The sequence below is a fragment of the Grampus griseus genome (assembly GCF_964374135.1).
Source record: "Grampus griseus genome assembly, chromosome: 4".
In the NCBI taxonomy this organism is placed as follows: Eukaryota; Metazoa; Chordata; class Mammalia; order Artiodactyla; family Delphinidae; genus Grampus; species Grampus griseus.
The window spans coordinates 25,635,200-25,661,668 of record NC_138997.1 but is presented as its reverse complement, the minus strand read 5'-3'; the positions used below and the strand labels follow the sequence as shown (position 1 = coordinate 25,661,668).

At 37.7% G+C, this 26,469-nt stretch overlaps 1 protein-coding gene across 1 annotated transcript in view; it reads left to right on the top strand.

Moving 5' to 3' along the window:
• TTC29 (tetratricopeptide repeat domain 29) overlaps nucleotides 1–26,469 on the top strand; it is a gene marked incomplete at both ends in the record, with an annotated part of 250,762 nt that overhangs the window by 108,687 nt on the left and 115,606 nt on the right. Inside the window, one exon of the mRNA XM_082653305.1 lies at nucleotides 8,610–8,701. Coding sequence (XP_082509431.1) covers nucleotides 8,610–8,701 — 92 coding nt within the window. The remainder of the gene's footprint in view (nucleotides 1–8,609; nucleotides 8,702–26,469) is intronic.

Genomic DNA, 26,469 nt, shown 5'->3' with positions numbered 1-26,469 from the left:
AAAAGGCTTCATGAGGATTTCTCAACAGCAACACTATTCACATTTGGAGCTGGATCATTCTTTTTTATGGGGGTGGGTATTGTGTGAATTGTAGGCTATTGGGCAGCATCCCTGGCTTCTCCCAATGACGACAACCTAAAATGTCTCCAGACATTCCCAGGAGGCAAAATCGCCCCCATGTGAGAACCAATAGGTTAGATGGTTAGATAAGCACTCGGGGAAACTAAGCACTTGCTTCATTCAAATCCTTGGTAAGTACTTTTAAATTCCTCATCCTAGTGGAAACTTATAACATCATTTCAAGGTAGACTTTACTCATTTTCATTTTACACCCGAGGAAATAAACTCACAGACATTAAATCACTTGACATATGTCACTCAGCTCGGTAGTGAACCTGTCTGAATCAAAAGCCTATGATATTTGGAGAAACTTTGAACACCCAGAGGGAGATTTGATTAATTTTCCCATAAGGCCCTTCCAAAGCCTGGTCTATGCCCTCAGAGTAGGGGTCCCTACTGATTTCAAGTATTAAATTAACTAAGGAAGAGAGCAGTGGGGGGAGGGTAGTAAGTGGAGAAAGGAATTTACATAGAAAAAATACGAAAAACATGAAATAAAAGTAGAATTGGAGTTTACAGAAAATTTTCAAAAACTACAAAATTTCCATCTCAAGTAGGCTAGATGCTGTAACTTATTTTATATGATATTTTCCATGGGTTATTTTCCTACAGAAACAATGGCAGTTCGGGTCACCAGCCAGAGCACAGAGACCCATTTAAACTTCATGTCACTGATCTGTATTAGTTTGAGTTGTTCGTGCTCTGTGCTATGCCTGAAGGAGAAATAAAAGTATTTCCTCTCCTTTTCCTAGGCATGAGAATAACTCTGCATAAAATTTGGAAAACTTGGAATGTTGGGAAACAAGGCAGCCAACTGCACCATCTTACATGTGGCATTTTTCACCAAACACGTTGAGCTGCCTAGAAAGCAGAAAAGACAAAAACTATGAATAAAAATGTCCTGCAAAAGACTGCTTTTATGTACATGTAGAATAAAGGATGAAAGTGAAGGACCTGCCTTACCTTCAAAACAATAGTCAAATTCTTTCTTTGTCATCAGAAAGATAAATTGCAGCTTGAAAGTTTGTCACTTCATACCATCAGTTAAAACTGTGATTAGTTAGTGGATGTTACTAGAAAAAACATTCTATGCAGGAACCTTAAAGCAAACTTTTCTATTGGTCATTGTTGCTACTATGTACCTGGGAAAGCTTTTTTTCCTCATTGTATCACCCATTCCTGTCTCCAGTCCTTGGCGTAAGCTCCTCTCAGTAGGGACCCAATTCTATCATTCCTTTAAAATGCAGATTGTTTCCCTTTCTATAGGAAGCCTTTCCCCGTTGTATTTTCTTCATTGCTCTTATTACTATTTGAGATTTATTCATTTATTTATTTAATTACAAATTATCTCCCCATCACCTAAATACAACGTAGACTGCATGGGGGCCAGGGATTCGCTGCTATATCATTAGCACCTAGAACAAAGCTTGGCTCATAGAAAACACTCAGTATTTGTTGAATGAGTTAAAAAATTTTTTAGCTGTTTATGCAGGCTTATAGCACTATATAGTTTCTGCGTCTGTATGTCTTATTGCCTTAGATAGTAAGGTCTTTAAGAGTAGGGATATGTCTCTATCCGGAAAAGATGAAAACTCTAATTCAAAAAGATACATGTACCTCAATGTTCATAGCAGCACTATTTACAATAGCCAAGACATGGAAGCAACCTAAATGTCCACTGACAGATGAATGGATAATGAAGATGTGGTATATATACAATGGAATACTACTCAGCCATAAAAATTATGTGTGTGTGTGTGTATATATACACACACACACACACACACACACACACACACATAATTTTATCCCGCAGTCACATCTAATGATGGAATGGAATGTACTGGAAGAGTTCTTTGCATAATACATTGGTTCTGAAGGCTAAGCATTATGAAAAAAGTGGTAACAAGAGGGAATGAAAATAGCATGTAGTTATTGTTTCAGGGAACGGTGACTTACAAATGCCTGATCTGCACGTCTGCTGCTTCACATTGCCCTCCTCCCTGTTTTCATCTCTTCCACACCACCGTGATAAGGAACATTGCGGAAAAGCATGTGGAGCGTCTAGAAAATCTGAAGGCACAGAAGTAGACCCCAGAGGAGGTTATAAAAATCAGTACCTGCTTAAGGGATCATATCATAAGGTGGAATTTCAAGACAAGGCTGGCCTTTTTTTTAATAACCTTTGCCCCAATTTATCCTGCCAGACACTATCTGAATTGTTTCATTTCCCTTTGTTAGACTGCAGAACACTCCTCCCAGAAGAAATAATTGGGACCTACAAAGCATCCTCTTTTTATTTTTTTATTTTTTTTTATTTTTAGCATCCTCTTTTTAAAACAACAACTTCTTCTGGGAGGATTAATGATTTTTGAGTCATTCATACCAAAGTATAAATTTGTTTAATCAACTACTATTCTTCTGTCACTTAACTGAGGAAATTTCCCTGGGGAGATACAAACACACAAGGTAGGGGAGGTGTACCAAAAGGGAAGAGGTCAGATGCCAAGTTATTTCAGAATTTTTCCCAAGGCAGACCTTTCTTTAACCCAAGGCAGACCTTTCTTTAACCTAAGGAAAAGAGAAAAAATTTTTTCCATCTCTCTCTCTTCTAAGCAGCAAACATATTAAAAATTAATTGAGAAAGGGTAGTATGAGAGATCATTGTAGTGATAGAACTTTTCTATATCTTGACTGTGGTGGTGGTTACGTGAATATATACATGTGATGAAATGGCATAAAATTAACATGCCATGTGTGCATGCGTGGGTGCACACACACACACACACACACACACAGACACGAGTGTGTGTAAAACTGGTGAAAAAAGGTGGGTGGATTGTGAATTCCCTGGTTGTGATATACTATAGCCGTGCAAGATTTAACCACTGGGAAAAGCTGAAGGATATATGAGCATGCTCTGTATTGTTTCTTACAATTGCATATGAATCTACAATTATCTTAAAATTAAAAAAAGGTTTAAAACAAATAAAGGGGACAGTGTTTTCTTATAATGGCTGGCTGGGCAGAGGGGTAGGGAGAGAATTCCATCTAATTTGGGAAAATTAGGCCAGGAGTGATCATCATCATAGTAGCTTAAAGTAAGTTTCAGTTTTGAAAGCAAATATGAGGGCCATGATTTCTGGAATTTCTTCTGTTTTAATGTCTAAAATAAAGGGACTCTAAGAGAGGAACTGCAGTGGAGTAAGGAATGGGAAAATAGTGGAAGACAAGAAGGGGCATCAATATCAGATAGTTCATTTTCTTTTGTTCCAAGGTGCCCTGATCATTGGAAATCCTAAAGATGTAGAAGAAAGGAAACAACTGGGTGTCTGATATTATTAGGCATAGTAATGCGTTCTTATGTTTCCTGCCTTAAAGGTGCTCAGGCACAGAATTCATTCTTATAATCTTCCGGGGGGACCAGGCTCCTTTTCTATTCTCTTTCTCAATCTCTCTAGATATAGATATAGATATAGTCTAATATTCGTATATATCTATCTATGTAAACACAACATATATATATAAATATATATATATATACACCACTCACTTACTTGACCGATGACAATCTTGACTTAAATCCAATGTTTCCTTGAAGGCTATTGCAGCAAAATGAATTAATGATCCTTAAATTTTGATTTTACAGCAAACAGTTCTTCAAAGAACTTGTAGCATATTGCCAGCATTATTCTTTTGCACACTCTCATTTTTTATGTTAAGTGTTCTACTGGTTTCACTTTTAGGTAACCAATAGAAATTATCTCATTTTAAGAACCTGGATTTTATTTGAAAATATCTTTTCAAGTTAATCAGTTTTATTTCAGTGGGAAGATAAAGTCCATTGCCTTTAAAACTTCTAGTACAATAGCTTTCAAAACTTCATCTCCATTATTCAGGGAAATCATTGGAGCAATGTGATTGAGTGGCCACAAAGCACTCAGTTTTTATTAGGTACATGAACTGACTTTTCCAACTTCGGTAATCTTGTAATCATGCTCATTGAAATTGACATAGTAGCACGCTTAAGCAGTGTTTTCCTTGATCTTTTGACAAAGATTGATTAAGTTCATTGTCCATAAAATTTAAGGATATATAATGAATTTTGAACTCATCAAAATATTTTTCACCTGAGATTCTTTTTTTCTCTCCTCTTATCTCTGATTTGCAATGACAGAATTTAACCTTCCACACCCTGGATTTGTTTCCAACATATTGCATGCCACAGGGGTATTCAGTCAAGTACAGTGGATCCCTCAGATTTCTACACTGTATTTTCTCACTTGAAGTAATCTTTGTAAAGAAGATTCCTATTTGTCTGATGATTCAAGTTGATCAATATTTATTAATTTGTAAATTATACCTTAATTAAAAAGCAGGTAACATAATTTACCGTAAGGTCAATATAAAACATCTTTATTTTCTACACAATTTGGGTTTTTTGAGATATTTAATATTCATGCTTTTTAAAATTGAAGTATAGTTGACTTACAATATTTTGTTAGTTTCAGGTGTATAGCAGAGTGATTCAGTTATATATATTTTTTCAGATTATTTTCCATTATAGATTATTACACCTATCTATTTTATATATAGTAGTGTGTATCTGTTAATCCCATACTCCTAATTTATCCCTCCCTTTCCTCTTTGGTAACTATAGGTTTGTTTTCTGTGTCTGTTTCTATTTTGTATGTAGATTCTTTTGTATTATTTTTTGGATTTCACATATAAGTGATATCACATAATATTTGTCTTTGTTTGACTTATTTCACTTAGTTTGATAATCTCTAGGTCCACCCATGTTGCTACAAATGGCATTATTTCATTCTTTTTATGGCTGAGTAATATTCCATTGTATATGTGTACCACATCTCTCTTTATCCACTCATCTGTTGATGGACATTTAGGTTGCTTCCATATCTTGGCTATTGTAAATAGTGCTGCTATGCACATTGGGGTGCATGTATCTATTTGAATTAGAGTTTTTTTTTTCTTTTCTGGATATTTGCCCAGGAGTGGGATTGCTGGATCATATGGCAACTCTATTTTTAGTTTTTTGTTTTTTATTGGGGGACGGTTGCTTTACAATGTAGTGTTAGTTTCTGCTGTACAGCAAAGTGAATCAGCTATATGTATGCATATATCCCCTCTTTTTTGGATTTACAAAAAAACAATCAATTTACATTCCCACCAACAGTTATTTTCTACACAATTTGTAATCTTGTTATTTTTCCACTTACTTTTATATTTTTTTTCCTTTTAACACTATCCTTCCTACTTCCCTTAGGTTGGACTACACAATTCACCAATCTGCTGAGTCTCGTCTTGTGTTCCCCTTATGATTTTACCTGAGTTGGCTCTCTCCAGTCAGAGCTCACATTCCTGAGGAGCAGAGGCCCTGTCTTTGATTTAGATGAGCTCCCCTGTAGCACTTTCAAGGTTCTCAGTACTGACTTCATGAACAGTAGTCCCCCCTTACCTGTGTTTTCACTTTCCGAAGTTTCAGTTACCCACGGTCAACCGAGGTCTGAAAATATTAAATGGAAATTTTCAGAAATAAACCAGTCATAGGTTTTAAATTGTACAGTGTTCTAAGTAGCATGATGAAATCTTGTGGCTTCCATCCTGATCCATCCCGGACGTGAATCATCCCCTTGTCCAGCATATCCCGACCATTAGTCACTTAGTAGCCATAAAGGTTACTGGGTTATTGTTGAGATATCATAGTGCTTGTGTTCAGATAACCCTTATTTTACTTAATAACGGTCCAAAAGTGCAAGGCGAGTGATGCTGGCAATTTGGATATGCCAAAGAAGAGCCCAGAGTGCTTCCTTTAAGTAAAAAGGTGAAAGTTCTCAACTTAGGAAGGAAAGAAAAAAAATTGTATGCTGAATTTGCTAAAATCTATAGTAAGAACGAATCTTCTATCTGTGAAACTGTGAAGAAGGAAAAAGAAATTCATGCTAGTTTTGCTGTCACACCTCAAACAGCAAGTTATAGCCACGGTGTGTGATAAGTGCTTAGTTAAGATGCAAAATGCATTAAATTTGTAAGATATTTTGAGAAAGAGTGACCACATTTACATAACTTTTATTACAGTATATTGTTATGATTGTTCTATGTTATTGTAAGTTATAGTTGTTAACCTCTTACTGTGCCTAATTTATAAATTAAACTTTATCATAGGTATGTATGTACAGGAGAAAGCATAGTCTATGTCCAAGATTTCAGGCATCCACTGGTGGTCTGGGAATGTAGCCCCCGTGGATATGGGGGGGTCCAGTGTAATTGAGTATTTCCCTATTGGGCCAGTAGTGAACTATGTTCTTCCCACTGCCTATATATTTCCTGTTTTTAGGTAAAGCATGTAAGCTGAGAGAGGCACTCTCTCAAGTCACAAATAAAATGTGTCGCCTTTACTCTGAGGAGGGAACTCTCCAGGAGCTCTTCACTGATGGCTGGTTAACAGAGTCCCAGAAACTTCTCATCCCAGGTTCAAATAGAACTCTGTATCATCTCACAGCAGCCTCATAACAACTCTCAGAGGGAGGTTTTCTTTTTTGCTTCGAGGAAAGCTTCTCAGGGAGATTTCTTGGGCCAGGTGTGTTGGGTGTGGTAGAATTAGGTCTTGAATCCAAGTCTTCTTACTCTAAGTTGGGTGTTCATTTCAGGAAACCCCATTGGGTTCCATGAGGAAGCTTCTATAGAATCAAGTCCAAGGCCAAAACCAGAAGCCCAGGCTGAGCTGGTATTTGCTCCTTGATTCTATAGAAGCTTCCTCATGGAAACTACCCTCCTAACCATGGTCCAAGGAGTCACAGCCCTAAGATAATGTTGGGTACTTCTGGATGCTACTGTACTGCTTCCGGGTTCATGGTGGCCAGGGGTGTGGGAGAGTGGTGCAGAGGAAGCACAGCTGAAGCCCTGGAGAAATCTGTTTTCAGCTAATTCACACAGCCGCATCAGTGCAAACCTCTGTACCACTAGACTATAAATGCCTCGAAGGTTTGCAAGCATACTCTCTTCTCTTTAAGATTTCCTAGGGTTTAACACAACATTGGCACACAGTAACAATATTTACCGAAAAACGAACTATTTTTGACACAAAATATATAATATTCAATCTTTAAGTTTCTAGAATGCCATATAAAACATATATGAACCAAAAGAGACACTTGACAGTCTCTTCCTAAATATTTTGATATTTGGATTTAATAAGGTCTCTTACAAATTCACAAAATTCAGAGGTTCTGCCCCTTAACGCAGAAAGCTCAATGTCAAGTCATATCGGACTTAATCTGGGTGAATCAGTTTTGCACAACAGAGTGAAAAGAATAGTCTCAGGTTTATACAAGACTTATTAAGAGACTTAAAAAGAAGAACCAAAATGATGAACTTTGCAGGTTTAACAGGAATTAAAATACTGGGTCAATATGTATCAGTAAGTTTTAATACCAGTATTATTTCAAGTCACTTGTAAACCACACACACACACAGACACATATACACACACAAATTAGGAGGTATCACATGGCCTCACTGAAGTTATTTCCCAAATATTAACTTTAAGAAAGTAAAGCTGAATATCAACACCGCCTTTCATACACAAACTTTCTAAGATGCCTAATTCAGGCCGGATGTACATCCTCCCTCATGCTGACTCTCCCACTCAACGCCATCAAATGACTTTTGCTAATTTCTTCTTAGAAAATGAGCAAAAAGGATTTCCATAGAGGTCTTTGGAGATTTCCTGTGTCTTCATGTGTGTAATAGGTTGGTTCAAGTAACAATGAAGGAGGAAGAGGAAAAGGGGATTTTATTTTACATATTTTCCTTCTTCTGGCCTTTGAAAGGGAAAAAGAATAAAAAGGAAAATTATACCATGCAGATGATGTCAGTGTTAAGATCATACGTCTGGCTGTGGCAGCCGTAATCTTTTGATTATTGAAGAGATTGTTGGTAATGAAGTACATTTGTAAGAAATGTTTTTAGTGTATACTGAATATGTGTACAAACTGTGAGATATGCCTCTAATAAAATGATAGATTTAGAAATTGCCTGGCACATAAATTCGTGCTTTTCAAACAGCTATTTATAGAAGGAAAAGTGATATTTAAGCTACCCCAGTAGACTATTATAATCTGCCTTATATTACCTAAGATAGTGGTCCCATATTTGAAAATAATGTTGTAAACCATCCAATTATTTACTCACCCCTAAGTTATATCAATTGGAAGATTTTGGATTGTTCAGGAAAAGAATTACTTTTACAAAAGTAAGACTTCACTGTCATGGCTCAAAGAGATCACTGCAAAACAAGTTATACTATAGATAAAAATAAACCAAACCAACATGAATTTTTAATAAACAAAAAAATATTTTATGGTGATGTGAAAAACAACTATTAATTTGAATCTTTTGTTATGAAATGAAACATCAGTGAATCTGGTCATGTTATATGTTTAATAAGGATTCCTCTTCCCCCATAGGTCCTCAACACTTATGCTAAAATCTCTACAGACCTGGATGATGATCTCAGCCTGGGGAGAGCCTATGAAGCAACAGCCAAGGTCCTGCAGAGGTAAGTTAGCACATCCTTGTCTTGCTGTCACTGTGAATTCACTCAACTGTGAAAGACAAATTGTTTGAGGTTTGTCGCTTTCCATTACTGCCTGCTTAAATTTTAAGCAGTGCCCTTCTTAAGTGACCCTTTCATTGTAAGTTATTTTAAACCAATGTGGTATTTTTAAATATACACCTAAACTCTTCTTTGTCTTTTCCTCCTTCGTGTTATTTTATTTTTGATGTTCTGGAAGTTTAGTGATGACCTTGATTGAATGAGAGGGAAAAATCAGGTCACATCTCACAGGTTAAAAAGGCAGAGAGCACAGAGATACACATTACGCTTCAGTAACTGTGGTTCACCGTAACCTTTCCAGATCTCTTCTTTGAGGCAAGTTTCCATTTTGTGCTTCAATCGTCCTTCTTCCATTAAGACATCTCTCCTTTGCGCATGTCTGGATAAACAATTGGGTGCAAAACCAATATTCCCAATATTTCCTTTAAAACAGAAAATTGAACAAAAGTATATATGAACAATTTGTGATACAAATTTTTCCATGGAAAATATATGATATAGCCTTCACTTATTGTATTGTGATTGCTGTATACTCCATTTAATCACAGCATTATATTTAAGCCAAGATAGAGTAAGAATAAAAAAAGTTATCAAAGTTATGGCCTTGGTTTTTGGTATGTTACCTTATATCCAAGATATAGCTGTTAAATAATTTTGTAGTAGTAGTAGTAGCAATAATAATAATAATAAACGTAGATTGTGTCAAATTCTAATCTTCCCATTTGTATTTCAGTTGTAAACACATACAAAGTGGTGTTTTAAAAGGCAAAATTGTTATTCCAAAGGCATTTGAAATGTGTAATGCCTTGAAAGTGGATCTTCATTATGTAATTACAATTCCAATATAATAATCATTACATATTAAATAAATGATTAATTAAAGATCAAAACACCAACACCAATCAAATGTATAAGGTGCCCGACAAAATAAATACAATGCACTGCAGTCATCACTGGATGAGCAGTAAGGAACAGACATAGTTATAAGGAGAGTATAGACATTTACTCAAGGAAGGCAGGGCCAGCCATGAGTGAAGCAAGCAACCTGTGAGTGTTGTGGTCCCTCCACATAAAGACTGGTAACCATCCTGTGCATGATGAACCCAGCTATCCCTTAAACTTCTTTTTTCCAAATAATCACCAGAAAGAAGCAGATGTTTGAACACGAAAAAGAGATGTATAAGGATTCAATGTAATGTCTGTTTGGAACACACCAACTCTGTGCCCTTTTATCCAGCTCATTTTGATTATTTAATTATTTGATTCTGCTGTTAACACTGCCCAGAATCAGTAGAAGATGATTGATTTGTCTTGCTTTATAGTAGCAGACCTGGTCTAAGCCTAAACAGTTAAATAAATGCATCCCTCAACATGTTTATAAAATAATTTCTACAAAATAACATTGTGTTCCAACCTAGATAGAGAGAGAAAACTTCAGGGAAAAATGTTTTCTTTCATAAACCTGTACTGAGCACTTACTATGTCACACGACAAGTGTTGGATTTCCCCTTCAGTTACTGATAGTCTTTATAATTATTTTTGAAACTTCTGGAGACCTGAGGTTATCTTAAAATACTTCTCACCTGTTAAACCGGGGTCTCATCTGGAATATTTTAGTTTCCACTCCAGGATTTGAATTCCTTCTCTATACTGTGAAAGCTAAGGGGAAGTGTTGAATAAGTATCTTGGCAACAACAACAACAGATAATCAAATGTTTTAATTTGGTTGCTTAAGTATTATTTTAGGTTGAGGTATGGAAAAGGATCCATATATATATTTTTTTTTTGAAGAGGAGTTAATTTACAATGTTGTGTTATTTTCTGGTGTACAGCAAAGTGATTCAGTTATATATATACACATATATATATTCTTTTTCATATTCTTTTCCTTTATGGTTTATTATAGGATATTGAACATAGTTCCCTGTTATGTATAGTAGGACCTTGTGGTTTATCTATTTTATATATAGTGGTTTGTATCTGCTAATCCAAAACTCCTAATTTATCCCTCCTTCCCCTTCCCCTTTGGTAATCATAAGTTTGTTTTGTATGTCTATGAGTCTGTTTCTGTTTTGTAAATAAGTCCATGTGTATCGTATTTTAAATTCCATATATAAGTGTTATCATATGATATGTCTTTCTCTGTCTGACTTACTTCACCTAGTATGGTAATCTCTAGGTCCATCCATGTTGCTGCAAACGGCATTATTTCATTCTTTTTTATGGCTGAGTAGTAGTCCATTGTATATATGTACCATATTTTCTTTATCCATTCATCTGTTGATAGACAATTAGGTTGCTTCCATGTGTTGGTTATTGTAAATACTGCTGCTATGAACATTGGGGTGTGTGAATCTTTTCAAATGAGTGTTTTTGTATTTTTCCGATATATAACCAGGAGTGGAATTGCTGGGTCATATGGTAGTTCTATTTTTAGTTTTTTGAGAAACTTCCGTACTATTTTCCACAGTGGCTGCACCAATTTACATTCCCGCCAACAGTGTAGGAGGGTTCCCTTTTCTCCACACCCTCTCCAGCATTTATTATTTGTAGACTTTTTAATGATGGCCATTCTGACCAGTGTGAGATGCTTGTATTTTTGATTTGAGTTTCTCTAATAATTAGCAAAGTTGAGCATCTTTTCATGTGCCTATTGGCCATCTGTACGTCTTCTTTGGAGAAATGTCTGTTTAGGTCTTCTGTCCATTTTTTGATTGGGTTGGGTTTTTTTGATGTTGAGTTGTATGAGCTGTTTGTATATTTAGGAAATTAAGCCCTTATTGGTCGCATCATTTGCGAATATTTTCTTGCAGTCCATAGGTTGTCTTCATTTTGTTTATGGTTTCATTCACTGTGCAAAAGCTTATAAGTTTAATTTGGTACCATGTGTTTAGTTTTACTTTTATTTCTTTTGTCTTGGGAGGCTGATCTAAGATAACATTTCTAGAATTCATGTCAGAGAATGTTTTACCTATGTTCTTTTCTAGGAGATTTTTGGTGTCATGTCTTATATTTAAGTCTTTAAGCCATTTTGAGTTTATTTTTGTGTATGGTGTGAGGGTGTGTTCTAACTTCACTAATTTAAATGTGGCTGTCCAACTTTCCCAACATCACTTGCTGAGGAGACTGTCTTTTCTCCATGTACATTCTTGCCTTCTATGTGAAAGATTAATTGACTGTCGGTGTGTGGGTTTATTTCTGGGCTGTCTATTCTGTTCCATTGATCCATATGTCTGTTTTTGTGCTGATACCACACTGTTCCGATTACTGTAGCTTTGTAGTATTGTCTGAAGTCTGGGAAGGTTATGCCTCCTGCTTTGTTCTTTTACTTCAGGATTGCTTTGGCAATTCTGGGTCTTTTATGGTTCCACATAAATTTTAAGATTATTTGTTCTAGGTTTGTGAAAAATGTCATGGGTAATTTGATAGGGATCACATTAAATCTGTAGATTGCTTTGGGTAGTATGGCCATTTTAATGATATTAATTCTTCCAATCTAAGAGCATGGGCTACCTTTCCATTTCTTTCTTATCATCTTCACTTTACTTTATCAATCTTTTATAGTTCTCAGAATATAAGTCTTTTAACTCCTTGGATAGGTTTATTCCTAAGTATTTTATTTTATTAACATTTTTATTGGAGTATAATTGATTTACAATGTTGTATTAATTTCTGCTGTATAACAAAGTAAATCAGCTATATGTATACATATATCCCCATACCCCCTCCCTCTTGTTAATCCCTCCCACCCTCCCTATCCCACCCCATAAGTCTTAACAAAGTGCGGAGTTGATCTCCCTGTGCTATGCAGCTGCTACCCACTAGCTATCTATTTTACATTTGGTAGTGTATATTGTCAGTGCTACTCTGTCACTTCATCCCAGCTTACCCTTCCCCCTCTCTGTGTCCTCAAGTCCATTCTCTACGCCTGCATCTTTATCCTTGTCCTGCCCCTTGGTTCATCAAAACCATTTTTTTTTTTAGATTCCATATATATGTGTTAGCATAGGATATTTGTTTTGTTTCATTGTTTTTGTTTTCTTGCTAGTATGATAAGCTTTATATTTTTTAACATCTTTATTGGAGTATAATTGCTTAACAATGGTGTATTAGTTTCTGCTTTATAACAGAGTGAATCAACTATACATATACATATATCGCCATATCTTCTCCCTCTTGTGTCACCCTCCCACCCTCCCTAAACCATCCCTCTAGGTGGTCACAAAGCACTGAGCTGATCTCCCTGTGCTACGTGGCTGCTTCCCACTAGCTATCTACTCTACATTTGGTAGTGTATATATGTCCACGCCACTCTCTCACTTCATCCCAGCTTACCCTTCCCCCTCCCCGTGTCCTCAAGTCCATTCTCTACCTCTGTGATGTTATTCCTATCCTGCCCCTAGATGCATCAGAACCATTTTTTTTTTAGATTCGATATACATGTGTTAACATATGGTATTTATTTTTCTTTTCCTGACTTACTTCACTCTGTATGACAGACTCTAGATCCATTCACCTCACTACAAATAACTCAATTTCATTTCTTTTTATGGCTAAGTAATATTCCATTGTATATAGGGGCCACATCTTCTTTATCCATTCATCTGTCAGTGGACATTTAGGTTGCTTCCATGTCCAGGCTGTTGCAAATAGTGCTGCGATGAACATTGTGGTACATGTCTCTCTTTGAATTATGGTTTTCTCAGGGTATATGCCCAGTACTGGGATTGCTGGGTCATATGGTAGTTCTATTTTTATTTTCTAAGGAAGCTCCATACTGTTCTCCAGAGTGGCTGTATTAATTTACATTCCCATCAACAGTGCAAGAGGGTTCCCATTTCTCCACACCCTCTCCAGCATTTATTGTTTGTAGATTTTTTGATGATGGCCATTCTGAACGGTGTGAGGTGATACCTCATCATGCTTTTGATTTGCATTTCTCTAATGATTAGTGATGTTGAGCAATCTTTCATGTGTTTGTTGGCAATCTGTATATCTTTTTTGGAGAAATGTCTATTAAGCTCTACCATGCATTTTTGGATTGGGTTGTTTGTTTATTTCATATTGTGCTACATGAGCTGCTTGTATATTTTGGAAATTAATCCTTTGTCAGTTGCTTCATTTGCAAATATTTTCTCCCATCTGAGTGTTGTCTTTTTGTCTTGTCTCTGGTTTCCTTTGCTGTGCAAAAGCTTTTAAGTTTCATTAGGTCCCATTTGTTTATTTTTTATTTTATTTCCATTTATCTAGGAGGTGGGTCAAAAAGGATCTTGCTGTGATTTATGTCATAGAGTGTTCTGCCTATGTTTTCCTCTAAGAGTTTGATAGTGTCTGGCCTTACATTTAGGTCTTTAATCCATTTTGAGTTTATTTTTGTGTATGGTGTTAGAGAGTGTTCTAATGTCATTCTTTTACATGTGGTTGTCCAGTTTTCCCAGCACCACTTATTGAAAAGGCTGTCTTTTCTCCATTGTATATTCTTGCCTCCTTTATCAAAGATAAGGTGACCGTATCTGCGTGGGTTTATCTCTGGGCTTTCTATCCAGTTCCATTGATCTATATTTCTGTTTTTGTGCCAATACCATATTGTCTTGATTACTGTAGCTTTGTAGTATAGTCTGAAGTTCAGGAGCCTGATTCCTCCAGCTCCATTTTTCTTTCACAAGATTGCTTTGGCTATTTGGGGTCTTTTGTGTTTCCATACAAATTATTCAATTTTTTGTTCTAGTTCTGTGAAAAATGCTATTGATAATTTCGTAGGAATTGCATTGAATCTGTAGATTGCTTTGGGTAGTGTAGTCATTTTCATAGTGTTGATTCTTCCAATCCAAGAACATGGTATATCTCTCCATCTGTTTGTATCATCTTTAATTTTTTTTATCAGTGTCTTATAATTTTCTGCATACAGGTCTTTTGTCTCCTTAGGTAACTTTATTTCTAGATATTTTATTCTTTTTGTTGCAATGGTAAATGAGAGTGTTTCCTTAATTTCTCTTTCAGCTATTTCATTGTTAGTGTATAGGAATGCAAGAGATTTCTGTGCATTAATTTTGTATCCTGCTATTTTACCAAATTCATTGATTATGTTGGCTGTCGGTTTCTGGTAGCATCTTTATGATTCTCTGTATATAGTATGATGTCATCTGCAAGGAGTGACAGTTTTGTTTCTTCTTTTCTGATTTGGATTCCTTTTATTTCTTTTATTTGTCTGAATGCCATGGCTAAAACTTCCAAAACTGTGTTGAATAAGAGTGGTGAGAGTGGGCAACCTTGTCTTGTTCCTGACCTTAGAGGAAATGATTTCAGTTTTTCACCACTGAGAACAATGTTGGCTGTCGGTTTGTCATATATGGCCTTTATTATGTTGAAGTAGGTTCCCTCTATGCCCACTTTCTGGAGAGTTTTTATCATAAATGCGTGTTGAATTTTGTCAAAAGCTTTTTCTGCATCTACTGAGATGATCATATAGTTTTTATTCTTCAATTTGTTAATATGGTGTATCACATTGATTGATTTGCATATAATGAAGAATCCTTGCATTCCTGGGATAAACCCCACTTGATCGTGGTGTATGATTCTTTTAAAGCACTGTTGGATTCTGTTTGCTAGTATTTTGTTGAGGATTTTTGCATCTATATTCAACAGTGATATTGTCCTGTAGCTTTCCTTCTTTGTGACATCTTTGTCTGGTTTTGGTATCAGGGTGATGGTGGCCTCATAGAATGATTTTGGGATTGTTCCTCCCTCTGCTATATTTTGGAAGAGCTTGAGTAGGATAGATGTTAGCTCTTCTCTAAATGTTTGATGGAATTTGCCTGTGAAGCCATGTGGTGCTGGGCTTTTGTTTGTTGGAAGTTTTATCATAGTTCCAGTTTCAGTGCTTGTGATTGGTCTTTTCATATTTTCTATTTCGTCCTGGTTCAGTCACGGAAGGTTGTGCTTTTCTAAGAATTTGTCCATTTCTTCCAGGTTTCCATTTTATTGACATAGAGTTGCTTGTAGTAGTTTCTCATAATCTTTGTATTTCTGCAGTGTCAGTTTCATTTCTAATTCTATTGATTTGAGTCTTCTCCCTTTTTTTCTTGATGAGTCTGGCTAATGGTTTATCAATTTTGCTTATCTTCTCAAAGAACCAGCTTTTAGTTATACTGAACTTTGTTATACTTTCCTTCATTTTTTTAAATTTAGGATCTGATCTTTATGATTTCTTTCCTTCTGTTAACTTTGGGTTTTTTTGTTCTTCATTTTATAATTGCTTTAGGTGTAAGTTTAGGTTGTTTATTTGAGTTTTTTCTCATTTCTTGAGGTAGGATTATATTGCTATAAACTTCCCTCTTAGAGATGCTTTTGCTGCATCCCATAGAATTTGGGTCATTGTGTTTTCATTGTGATTTGTTTCTAGGTGTTTTTTGATTTCCTCTTTGATTTCTTCAGTGACCTCTTGGTTATTAATAGTGTATTGTTTAGCCCCCATGTGTTTGTATTTTTTTAACTTTTTGTCCTGTAATTAATATCTAGTCTCATAGCGTTGTGGTCAGAAAAGATACTTGATATACTTTCAACTTTCTTAAATATACCAAGCCTTGACTTGTGACCCAAGATATGATCTATCCTGGAGAATGTTCCGTGAGCACTTGAGAAGAAAGTGTACTCTTGTTTTTGGATGGAATGTCCTATAAATATCAATTAAGTCCATCTTGTCTAATGTGTCATTTAAAGCTTGTGTTTCCTCATTTATTTTCATTTTGAATGATCTGTCCGTTGGTGAAAGTGGGGTGTTAAAGTCCCCTACTATAGTTGTGTTACTGTCAATTTCCCCTTTTATGGCTGTTAGCATTTGCCTTATGTATTGAGGTGTTCCTATGCTGGGTGCATAAATATTTACAATTGTTTTATCTTCTTCTTGGATTGATCCCTTGATCATTATGTAGTGTCCTTCTTTGTCTCTTGTAATAATCTTTATGTTAAAGTCTATTTTGTCTGATATGAGAATTGCTACTCCAGATTTCTTTTGATTCCCATTTGCATGGAATATCTTTTTCCATCCCTTCGCTTTCTGTCTGTATGTGTCCCTGAGTCTGAAGTGGGTCTCTTGTAGACAGCATATATATGGGTCTTGTTTTTGTATCCATTCAGCCAGTCTATGTCTTTTGGTGGGAGCATTTAATCCACTTACATTTAAGGAAATTATCAATATGTGTGTTCCTATTACCATTTTCTTAATTGTTTTGGGTTTGTTATTGTAGGTCTTTTCCTTCTCTTGTGTTTCCTGCCTAGAGAAGTTCCTTTAGCATTTGTCATAAAGCTGGTTTGGTGGTGCTGAATTCTCTTAGCTTTTGCGTGTCTGCAAAGGTTTTAATTTCTCTGTGGAATCTGAATGAGATTCTTGCTGGGTAGAGTAATCTTGGCTGCAGCTTTTTCCCTTTCATCACTTTAAATATCTCCTGCCACTCCCTTCTGGCTTGCAAATTTTCTGCTGAAAGATCAGCTGCTAACCTTATGGGGATTCCCTTGTATGTTATTTGTTGCTTTTCCCTTGCTGCTTTAATATTTTTTCTTTGTATTTAATTTTTGATAGTTTGATTAATATATGTCATGGCATGTTTCTTCTTGGATTTATCCTGTATGGGACTCTCTGTGCTTCCTGGACTTGATTGCCTATTTCCTTTCCCATGTTAGGGAAGTTTTCAACAAAATCTCTTCAACTATTTTGTCAGACTGTTTCTTTCTCTCTTCTTCTTCTGGATTCCCTATAATTCGAACGTTGTGTGTTTAATGTTGTCCCAGAGGTCTCTGAGACTGTCCTCAATTCTTTTCATTCTTTATTCTGCTCTGTGGCAGTTATTTCCACTATTGTATCTTCCAGGTCACTATACATTCTTCTGCCTCAGATATTCTGCTATTGATCCCTTCTAGAGAATTTTTAATTTCATTTATTGTGTTGTTCATCATTGTTGGTTTGCTCTTTAATTCTTCTGGGTCCTTGTTAAACGTTTATTGTATTTTCTCCATTCTATTTCCAAGATTTTGGATCGTCTTTACTATCATTATTCCTAATTCTTTTTCAGGTAGACTGCCTATCTCATTTTCATTTGTTTGGTCTGGTAGGTTTTTACCTTGCTACTTCAACTGCTGTGTACTTCTCTATCTTCTCATTTTGTTTAACTTATTGTGTTTGGGGTCTCCTTTTTTCAGGCTGCAGGTTCATAGTTCCTGTTGTATTTGATGTGTGCCCCCAGCGGGTGAGGTTGGTTCAGTGGCTTGTGTAGGCTTCCTGGTGGAGGGGACTAGTGCCTCTGCTCTGGTGGGTGGGACTGGATCTTGTCTTTCTAGTGGGCAGGGCCGCATCCGGTGGTGTGTTTTGGAGTGTTTCTGAACTTAGTATGATTTTAGGCAGCCTCTCTGCTAATGGGTGGGATTGTGTTCCTATCTTGCTAGTTGTTTGGCATGAGGTGTCTAGCCGTGGAGCTTGCTAGCCATTGGGTATAGCTGGGTCTTAGCGTTGAGGTTGAGATCTCTGGGAGAGCTCTCACCAATTGATATTACATGGGACCAGGAAGTCTCTGGTGGTCCCATGTGCTGGACTTGGCTCTCCCTCCTCATAAGCTCAGGCCTGACACGTGGCCAGAGCACCAAGACCCTTTCAGCCACATGACTCAGAAGAAAAGGAAGGAAAAGAAGGAAGAAAAATATAATAAATAAATATAAATAATAAATTTAAAAAATAATAAAATTTAAAAAATAAAAAATTTTTAAAAATTTAAGTTTTTTTTAAAAAGAAGAGAGCAACCAAACCAATGAACAAATCCACCAATAATAGCAAGCACTAAAATGTAAACTAAGATAAACATAAAAATCAGAAACAAATCAGTTGCAGACAGCAAGCCCTAGTCTACAGTTGCTCCCCAAATCCACCACCTCATTTTGGGGAGCATTCATTGTCTCTGCAGGTATTCCACAGATGCAGCATTCATCAAGTTGACTGTGGGAATTTAATCTGCTGCTCCTGAGGGTACATGGAGAAATTTCCCTTTCTCTTCTTTGTTCACACAGCTCTTGGGGTTCAGCCTCAGTTTTGGCCCCACCTCTGCGTGTAGGTCATCTTCAGGCGTCTGTTCCCCACCCAGACAGGTGAGGGTTAAAGCAGCGGCTGATTAGAGCTCTCTTGCTCTCTCAGGCTGGGGAGAGGGAGGGGTACTGTAGTCATAATTGGACTGCAGGGCTAGCCTCCAGTGTCAGAGGCCCAAGTGACATTGCAACAGCCTGTGGTGTGCCAGGTGTTCTCCCAGGGAAGTTGTGCCTGGATTTCAGGACTCTGGCAGTGGCAGTCTGCACAGGCTCCTGGAGGTGGGGGTGGGGGTTGGGGGGGTAGTAACCTGTGCTTGCACACAGGATTCTTCGTGGCAGTGGCAGCAGCGTTAGCATTTCATGACCATCTCTGGGGTCCAAGCTGATAGCCGCAGCTCACGCCCATCTCTGGAGCTTGCTTAGGTGGTGCTCTGCCTTCTGTGAGCATACAGGGAAGGAATCCCCTCTCCTGTGCACCCCGAAACAATGATCTCTTGCCTCTTCGGCAGGTCCAGACTTTTTACCTGACTCCCTCCCAGCTAGTTGTGATGCACTAGCCCCCTTCACGCAGCCAACCAACCCCAGTCCACTTCCTGTGGTCTGACCTCCGAAGCCTAAGCCTCAGCTCCCAGCCTCCACCCACCCTGGCTGGTGAGGAGACAAGCGTCTCAGACTGGTGAGTGCTGGTCAGCACCGATCCTCTCTGTGGGAATCTCTCTGCTTTGCCCTCTTCACCCCTGTGCTGCACTCTCCTCCATGGCTCTGAAGCTTGCCCCCCCCACTCACACCCTGTCTCTGCCAGTGTAGTGGCTCCCTAGTGTGTGGAGGTGCAAGTCAGTTCCTATTCTTTTGTCTCTGTTTTTCCTTTTTTCTTTTGCCCTACCCAAGTAAGTGGGGATTTTCTTGCCTTTTGGGAAGTCTGAGGTCTTCTGCCAGTGTTCAGTAGGTGTTCTGTAGGAGTTGTTCCACATGTAGGTGTATTTTTGATGTATTTGTGGGGAGGAAGGTGATCTCCACATCTTACTCCTCCAGCATCTTGAAGGTCCCCCTAAGTATTTTATTTTTTGATGTGACTTTAAAAGGGATTTTTTTTTACTTTTACTTTCTGATATTTCATTGTTATTGTAAAGAAATGCAACAGATTTCTGTATATTAATCTTGTATCCTGCTACCTTTCTGAATTTGTTCATCAGTTCTAGTAGTTTTTATGTGGAGTCTTTAGGGTTTTCTACATGGAGTAACATGTTATCTGCATATATTGACAATTTTACCTCTTCCCTTCCAATCTGGATACTTAATTTCTTTTTCTTGTCTGATTGCTGTGGCTAGGATTTCTAATAGTATGTTGAACAGAAGTGGTGAGAGTGGGCATTCTTGTCTTGTTCCAGATTTTAGCAGTAAGGCTTTCAGCTTTTTATTGTTGAGTATTATGTTGGCTGTGGGTTTGTCATAAATAGCTTTTATTATGTTGAGATATGTTCCCTCTATACCCACTTCGGTAAGACTTTTGATCATGAATGGATGTTGAATTTTATCAAATGCTTTCTGCATCTATTGAGGTGATCATGTGGTTTTTGTCTTTTTTTTTTTTTGGTTGATATGGTGTATCACATTGATTGATTTGCATATGTTAAACAATCCTTGTGACCATGGGAGGAATCCACCTTGATCATGATGTTTGACCCTTTTTATGTGTTGTTGGATTTGGTTTTCTAATATTTTGTTAAGAATCTTTGCATCTTATTCATCAAAGATATGACGTGTAATTTTCTTTTTTGGTAGTGTCTTTGTGTGGTTTTGGTATCAGGCTTCATAGAATGACTTTGAGAGTGTCCCCTCCTTCCAATATTTTGGAAGAGGTTGAGAAGAATTGGTATGAGTTCTTTGTATGTTTGGGTAGAATTCCCCAGTGAAGCCATCTGGTCCTGGACTTTTGTTTGCAGGGAGTTTGTTTCATTTTGTTTTACAGATTCTATTTCACTTCTAGTGATGAGTCTGCTCAAAATATCTATTTCTTCTTGATTCAGTTTTGGTGGGCTGTATGCTTCTAGAAACCTGTTCATTTTTTCTAGGTTGTCAAATTTGTTGGCATATAATTGTTCATAGTATTCTTTTATGTTTTTTTGTGTTTCTGTGGTATCAGTTGTTATTTCACCTCTTTCATTCTTATTTTGTTTATTTGGGTCCTCTCTGCAGGACTGGAGCACTCTCACTGTGAGAGGAGCCACTGAGTATTCCTCCACAGGAGCTTCCCACCAGGAAGTGTGCTCTGTGGTGTTGCCTGTCATCTGCTGTGTGGGTTCACAAAGTACGCTGTTTTGGACACTGCCCTCAGCAGTGCCTCAACTGTGGAATGCAGGCAGTCAGCCTTGGTGTCCCTCAGGCACTGTGTTCACAAACCCACCAGTGCAGATTTGTAGTCACAGATCCACTGAAGTCACGTACCAGGACCACAGCAGTCACGCACCTGGACATGCCATGGGACCTATGGAAGCAGCCTAGACCCTTGCCCTGTCTCCATGTGTGTGCACCCACAAAGCCCACATCTTCTAACTCTGGATCTGCCCCAGACACGGGAGCACATGTAATCTACTTGGGTGACCCACAGGCACTGAGTTTATAAAGCCAGCGGTGGCAGCAGTGGCATAAATCCATAGATCACACAACCACAAGGAAAGGACTCAGATTTCAGCCCTGCTTCCATAGTGGCATGGCCCATGGGGATCGGCTCTGATTTCAGCCCAGCCTCCATGTGTGGGCAACCTGCTTGCATGCTCCCAGAGCTCATAGAGGTGGAGCCACACCAGCTGTGAGCCCTCCAAGAATGAGGCTACTATAGTGTGGGCTCTGCCCCTCCCTTCATGTACCTATTAACAGTGGTATTTCACTTTTATGGAGGGCCCAGGCTCCTTCTGCATACACCCCCCCAGTTACAGCCTGTCCCACACTCTGTCCCCTTCAGGCTGTCTCTGTGAAGCCAACCCCAGTCCTCTCCCTGGGTCTGTCTTCTGAAGCCTGAGTTTCAGCACCCAGCCCCTGTGCACACCAGCAAATGTACATATTGGGCTGGGGAGTGCAGTGAGGTGACACGGACTATCTGTGTAGGTCTCTCTGTTCTGCCTGCTGCAAGCTGGTTGCTGCACTCTTCTCTGAACCTCTGAAGTTCCCTTCCTGTCCCAGCTGATCTTCTCACCCATGAAGGAGGCTTCCCAGGGTGAGGGAACCTTCCCTCTTTCACAGCTCCCTCCCAGGGTCACAGGTCCTGTCACAATTCCTATTTTTCTCTTTTTTTTCTTTCATCCTGCATGGTTACATGGTGATCTTTCTTTCAATTTTGACTGTCTGAGATCTTGTGCCAGCATTCACTAGGTATTCTGTCAGAATTTTTCCACATGTAGAAGTATTTTTGGTGTATTTGTGGGAGGAGGTGAGCTCCAGGTCCTTCTATTCCACCATGTTGATTGGAGCCCTTTGGATCCAGCTATGTTTGATATATCATGAAGTAGGGTATGTTTCTGGTAGGACTGGGGATGATTATATTCCAACACTCTCAACAATCTAGCAACCTGCCTTGGGGCAAACATATAATGGGCAAGAAAATGTATCCCCATCTCACTTTTATACCAGATGAAGTGAATTCCACTTGTAAGAATTCCCATCTACTAAAATACCAATGAAGTCATCAATGATTTGTATGGTAGGCATGGGTTCTTAATTGTATAATGTTATGTAATGCACAAAAGAGTACAGGAAAAGCTTCCTCTGAGGTCATAAGGAAATAGTGTCCCAAGGCCACCGCAGGATTTCCAATCCAAATCTGCCATTTTGCTGCACTGTTGCTGTATTTGGAGGAGCACTCAGGGGAGTGTAAACCTCAGCATATTCTTCCACCATTTGTGCACGATAACTCAGAAACATATGTTTCAAAAAAAAAAATTCTATATACATGTAGGCAACAGCACCCTAGATATCTGATAAGCCTTATTAACTTGAGTCCACTAATTACTAGAAGTATTTTGATATACATTTTGTGGTCATTTTTAGAATATTTCACTTCAAGGGCTTGGTGTTCTTTGACACATGCACACACACACAAATGCACAAATGCACGCACACACACATATATCCCTTTCGTCACCCTAAACTGTCCCCAGATTAGCAGTAACATGCAAGAAATGGAGCACAACCAAAATAGAGGAAATTATTGTTGTGGTGACTGAAAAATAAATCAAGCTGCCTATGAAGCTTAGCATCACCTCTAAATCTCTCTCTCCTACCCTGTGCAATTGCACAAGTTTCACTAATGGGAGCCTATCTCTATAAACATATTTTATCTCTTTAAAGGAAATGGAAGAGGATAGCCATGTCTAGGATAAGTGTGTGTTTAAGGCCATCAGCAGAGCATGCATGAAAGGTGAATAAGCTGTGATGCTGGAAGCGTCTAAAATGGTTATAAGAATTTATACTAAGCCTTCAATTGAAAAACATGCCACATTCCCTCAAGACTCAGGACTTGGTAATACAGTTGCCCATTTGGTAAGGCTAGGCTCAGCCCTGGCATTAGGGTTATTGATGAAGGTTTCAATAGTGAGCAGGGTTTTTTATTTTTGCTATTGGTCTGAATTATATTAATTGCACAAGGGTTTAAGTAGCATAACAGAAAAATAAGGATTTACAATGTCTTTTCCCCTCCTACTTGGAATACTGGTGAAAAAAAAAAAGTTGGTATTCTAAAATGAGAAAAATTGCCTATGACACAGCTATAAAAGCCAGAATTATGGTCCATAAAACAAAGAGATAGTGAGTTGAGAAATTACCAACTAAATATTATTACATAGATAAACAATTTGAGTAAATATAGAGGGAAAAATCCTTATTTTCCTTATGGCATTTTTTTTTTGCCTCATTTACTGAAATGCTACAACTCTCCAAATAATCAGGATGACTTTTAAAAAGAATCTAGGGGGAAAATCACAAAAATGAGAGTCATTCAAGACATACTGGTCACAACTAGCCCATCTCTGGGTTTATTCCTTACCAACTGTTAAATTTTCTTGCAAACTCGGGTTAAATTATTTCCTAGAAAATTTTCCACAGTGGAGATCTTTAAATCAATCAGTACAAAGTTTCAAGTGTGAAAATTACCCTTTCTGTTATAGCTGAAAATTAATTTCTTCTTGCTTGAGAGAAATGACATGCCCTAGTAATTTTCATATATTCTTTAAAATGGAACATCCAGGCTTTGATGTGAAATTTCCTAAAACTGACCCCCCAAAATACATCAAAACATTTCTATTAATTCATGAAATTAAGAATAGCTTTTCACATTTTCTCCTGTCACTGATTCCATTTGCCTTATTACTTTCATCCGTGGCCCACAAACTTGGTGGCACAATCAACAAACCCCTCAGTGGCTGTTTCATCTCTGCTCTATTTGATTTCTTCTCTCTGAGTAAATGATTAAGTTTTCATGCATTGGTTCAACCAAAATCTATGTTCACTCAACCACATCCTTTATTGATTACTTCTACTGCAAACAGTAGGCCAAGTGTGATATACATAATTGGACAGTTGTCAGGGGATGTGGGTGTTAACAGTCCTGTTTTCCCAGTTGGAAACTGGAATCACCTTGATACACAAATATTCTGCACTGTTTCATTCTCATTCTTTGGACCGAGGAGTCCTGTTCCTCAGAATATATGTTTTTAACTCTCTAAGGTCTGGTTGAATGAATTTAATGATTATACCATATAATATGCTGTTCAAGTTGCACCTGTGCACTGCATATAGAAAACTGGAATTAATATTCGTCTAACATTTTAACCTTGTCCTTTAACTTATACAAATAATCTGTAGCTTTTCTGTAAGAAAATATTTGATTCCTCCCCTTCCAAAGAACGACTGGTTTCTAAATCTATTGCTAACTTTTAAATTTGGAAATCCTTTAAGCAGCATATAATGTTTATATTTCAGATGCTATATTAACAACTTTCCTGGCTACAGCACTGTACATTCACTGAGTGGGGCATATAAGTTATAATAGGAAGCCTTTTTCTCTAGCATTATTTGTTAGAACAAGTTCCAGATAATTCTGGATGTTTTGGAGATCTGTTGCTCCTTTGTGAGAAAAACAACTTGACTCACCCAGTGATAGTTATTTATTTATTTATGCTGTTGCGTTTCTTGTTCACTGAACTCGTTTTTTTGTTTGTGTATGTTGTGATTTAACAATCCTCAGCCAACCAAACCTAATCCAAAATGTTCTTCCATCAAAAATAGATCAGCTTTTATAACACGTATATATGGAATCTAAAAAAAATCCAACATGGTTCCGATGAACCTAGGGGCAGGACAGGAATAAAGACGCAGATGTAGAGAATGGACTTGAGGACATGGGGAGAGGGAAGGGTAAGCTGGGACGAAGTGAGAGTGACATCGACATATATACACTACCAAAGGCAAAATAGATAGCTAGTGGGATGCAGCTGCATCGCACAGGGAGATCAGCTCGGTGCTTTGTGACGACCTAGAGGGGTGGGATAGGGAGGGTGGGAGGGAGACACAAGAGGCAGGGGATATGGGGATATATGGATACATATAGCTGATTCACTTTGTTATACAGCAGAAACTAACACAACATTGTAAAACAATTATACTCCAATAAAGATGTTAAAAAAAATTTAAATAAGATGTTAAAAAAAATAGATCAGCTTTTAGAAACATGAACATAAATAAGCTTCAGTGAATCCATTTTTACTGAATAAAAATAGTAATCTTCCCCTACAGTTTTAAAATGCTATGCAAAGTCTCTACTTTTTTCTTATTTCATCAATTTTTTCTTGAATATTACAGTACAAGAAAGATCTTTGAGAGTTAACACTAATATGATAAATTTAGTCCTAGAAATCCGCAAGTTTGCTTAAAATCCTAAGTAAAATAACTATTTTATTTACTAATTTTTTATACTCTCGAGCTCTCTCAATACCATTTTAGTTCCACAAAATAAATTTTAAATTAATGAGTGCACCTCTCATGATATTTTACTCCATGTCTGCATTTGAAATATTCCTCAAACAATTCATAATTTTTCTGGAGAATTGAACTGTGCCGAAGTGTGGAAGAAGATTATTCATAATGTTGTTATGAAAAGGTGAGAACGGAATCATAAAAAGCAGTATTCGGGCTTCCCTGGTGGCGCAGTGGTTGAGAGTCCGCCTGCCGATGCAGGGGACATGGGTTCGTGCCCCGGTCCGGGATGATCCGACATGCCGTGGAGCGGCTGGGCCCGGGAGCCATGGCCGCTGAGCCTGCGCGTCTGGAGCCTGTGGTCCGCAACGGGAGAGGCCACAGCAGTGAGAGGCCCGCGTACCACAAAAAACAAAACAAAACAAAACAAAACAAAAAAACACGCAAGCAGTATTCACAACTTTGGGAATATAAAATTCCATTCCATTTCTGATATGTGGAGCATTCTTTTACCAATAAGAAAGGAAAAAAGAATGCATTGACAGTACCTGATACTCAAGTAAACAAAAAGTGTTAGTTCTTTGACTGTGCCCCCTAGAAAATAGACATCAAGGCTTTATGTGCCTGTCTTGCAGAATGTGTGTTTAATTCGTTGCATAATGGAAGACTTTCAAACA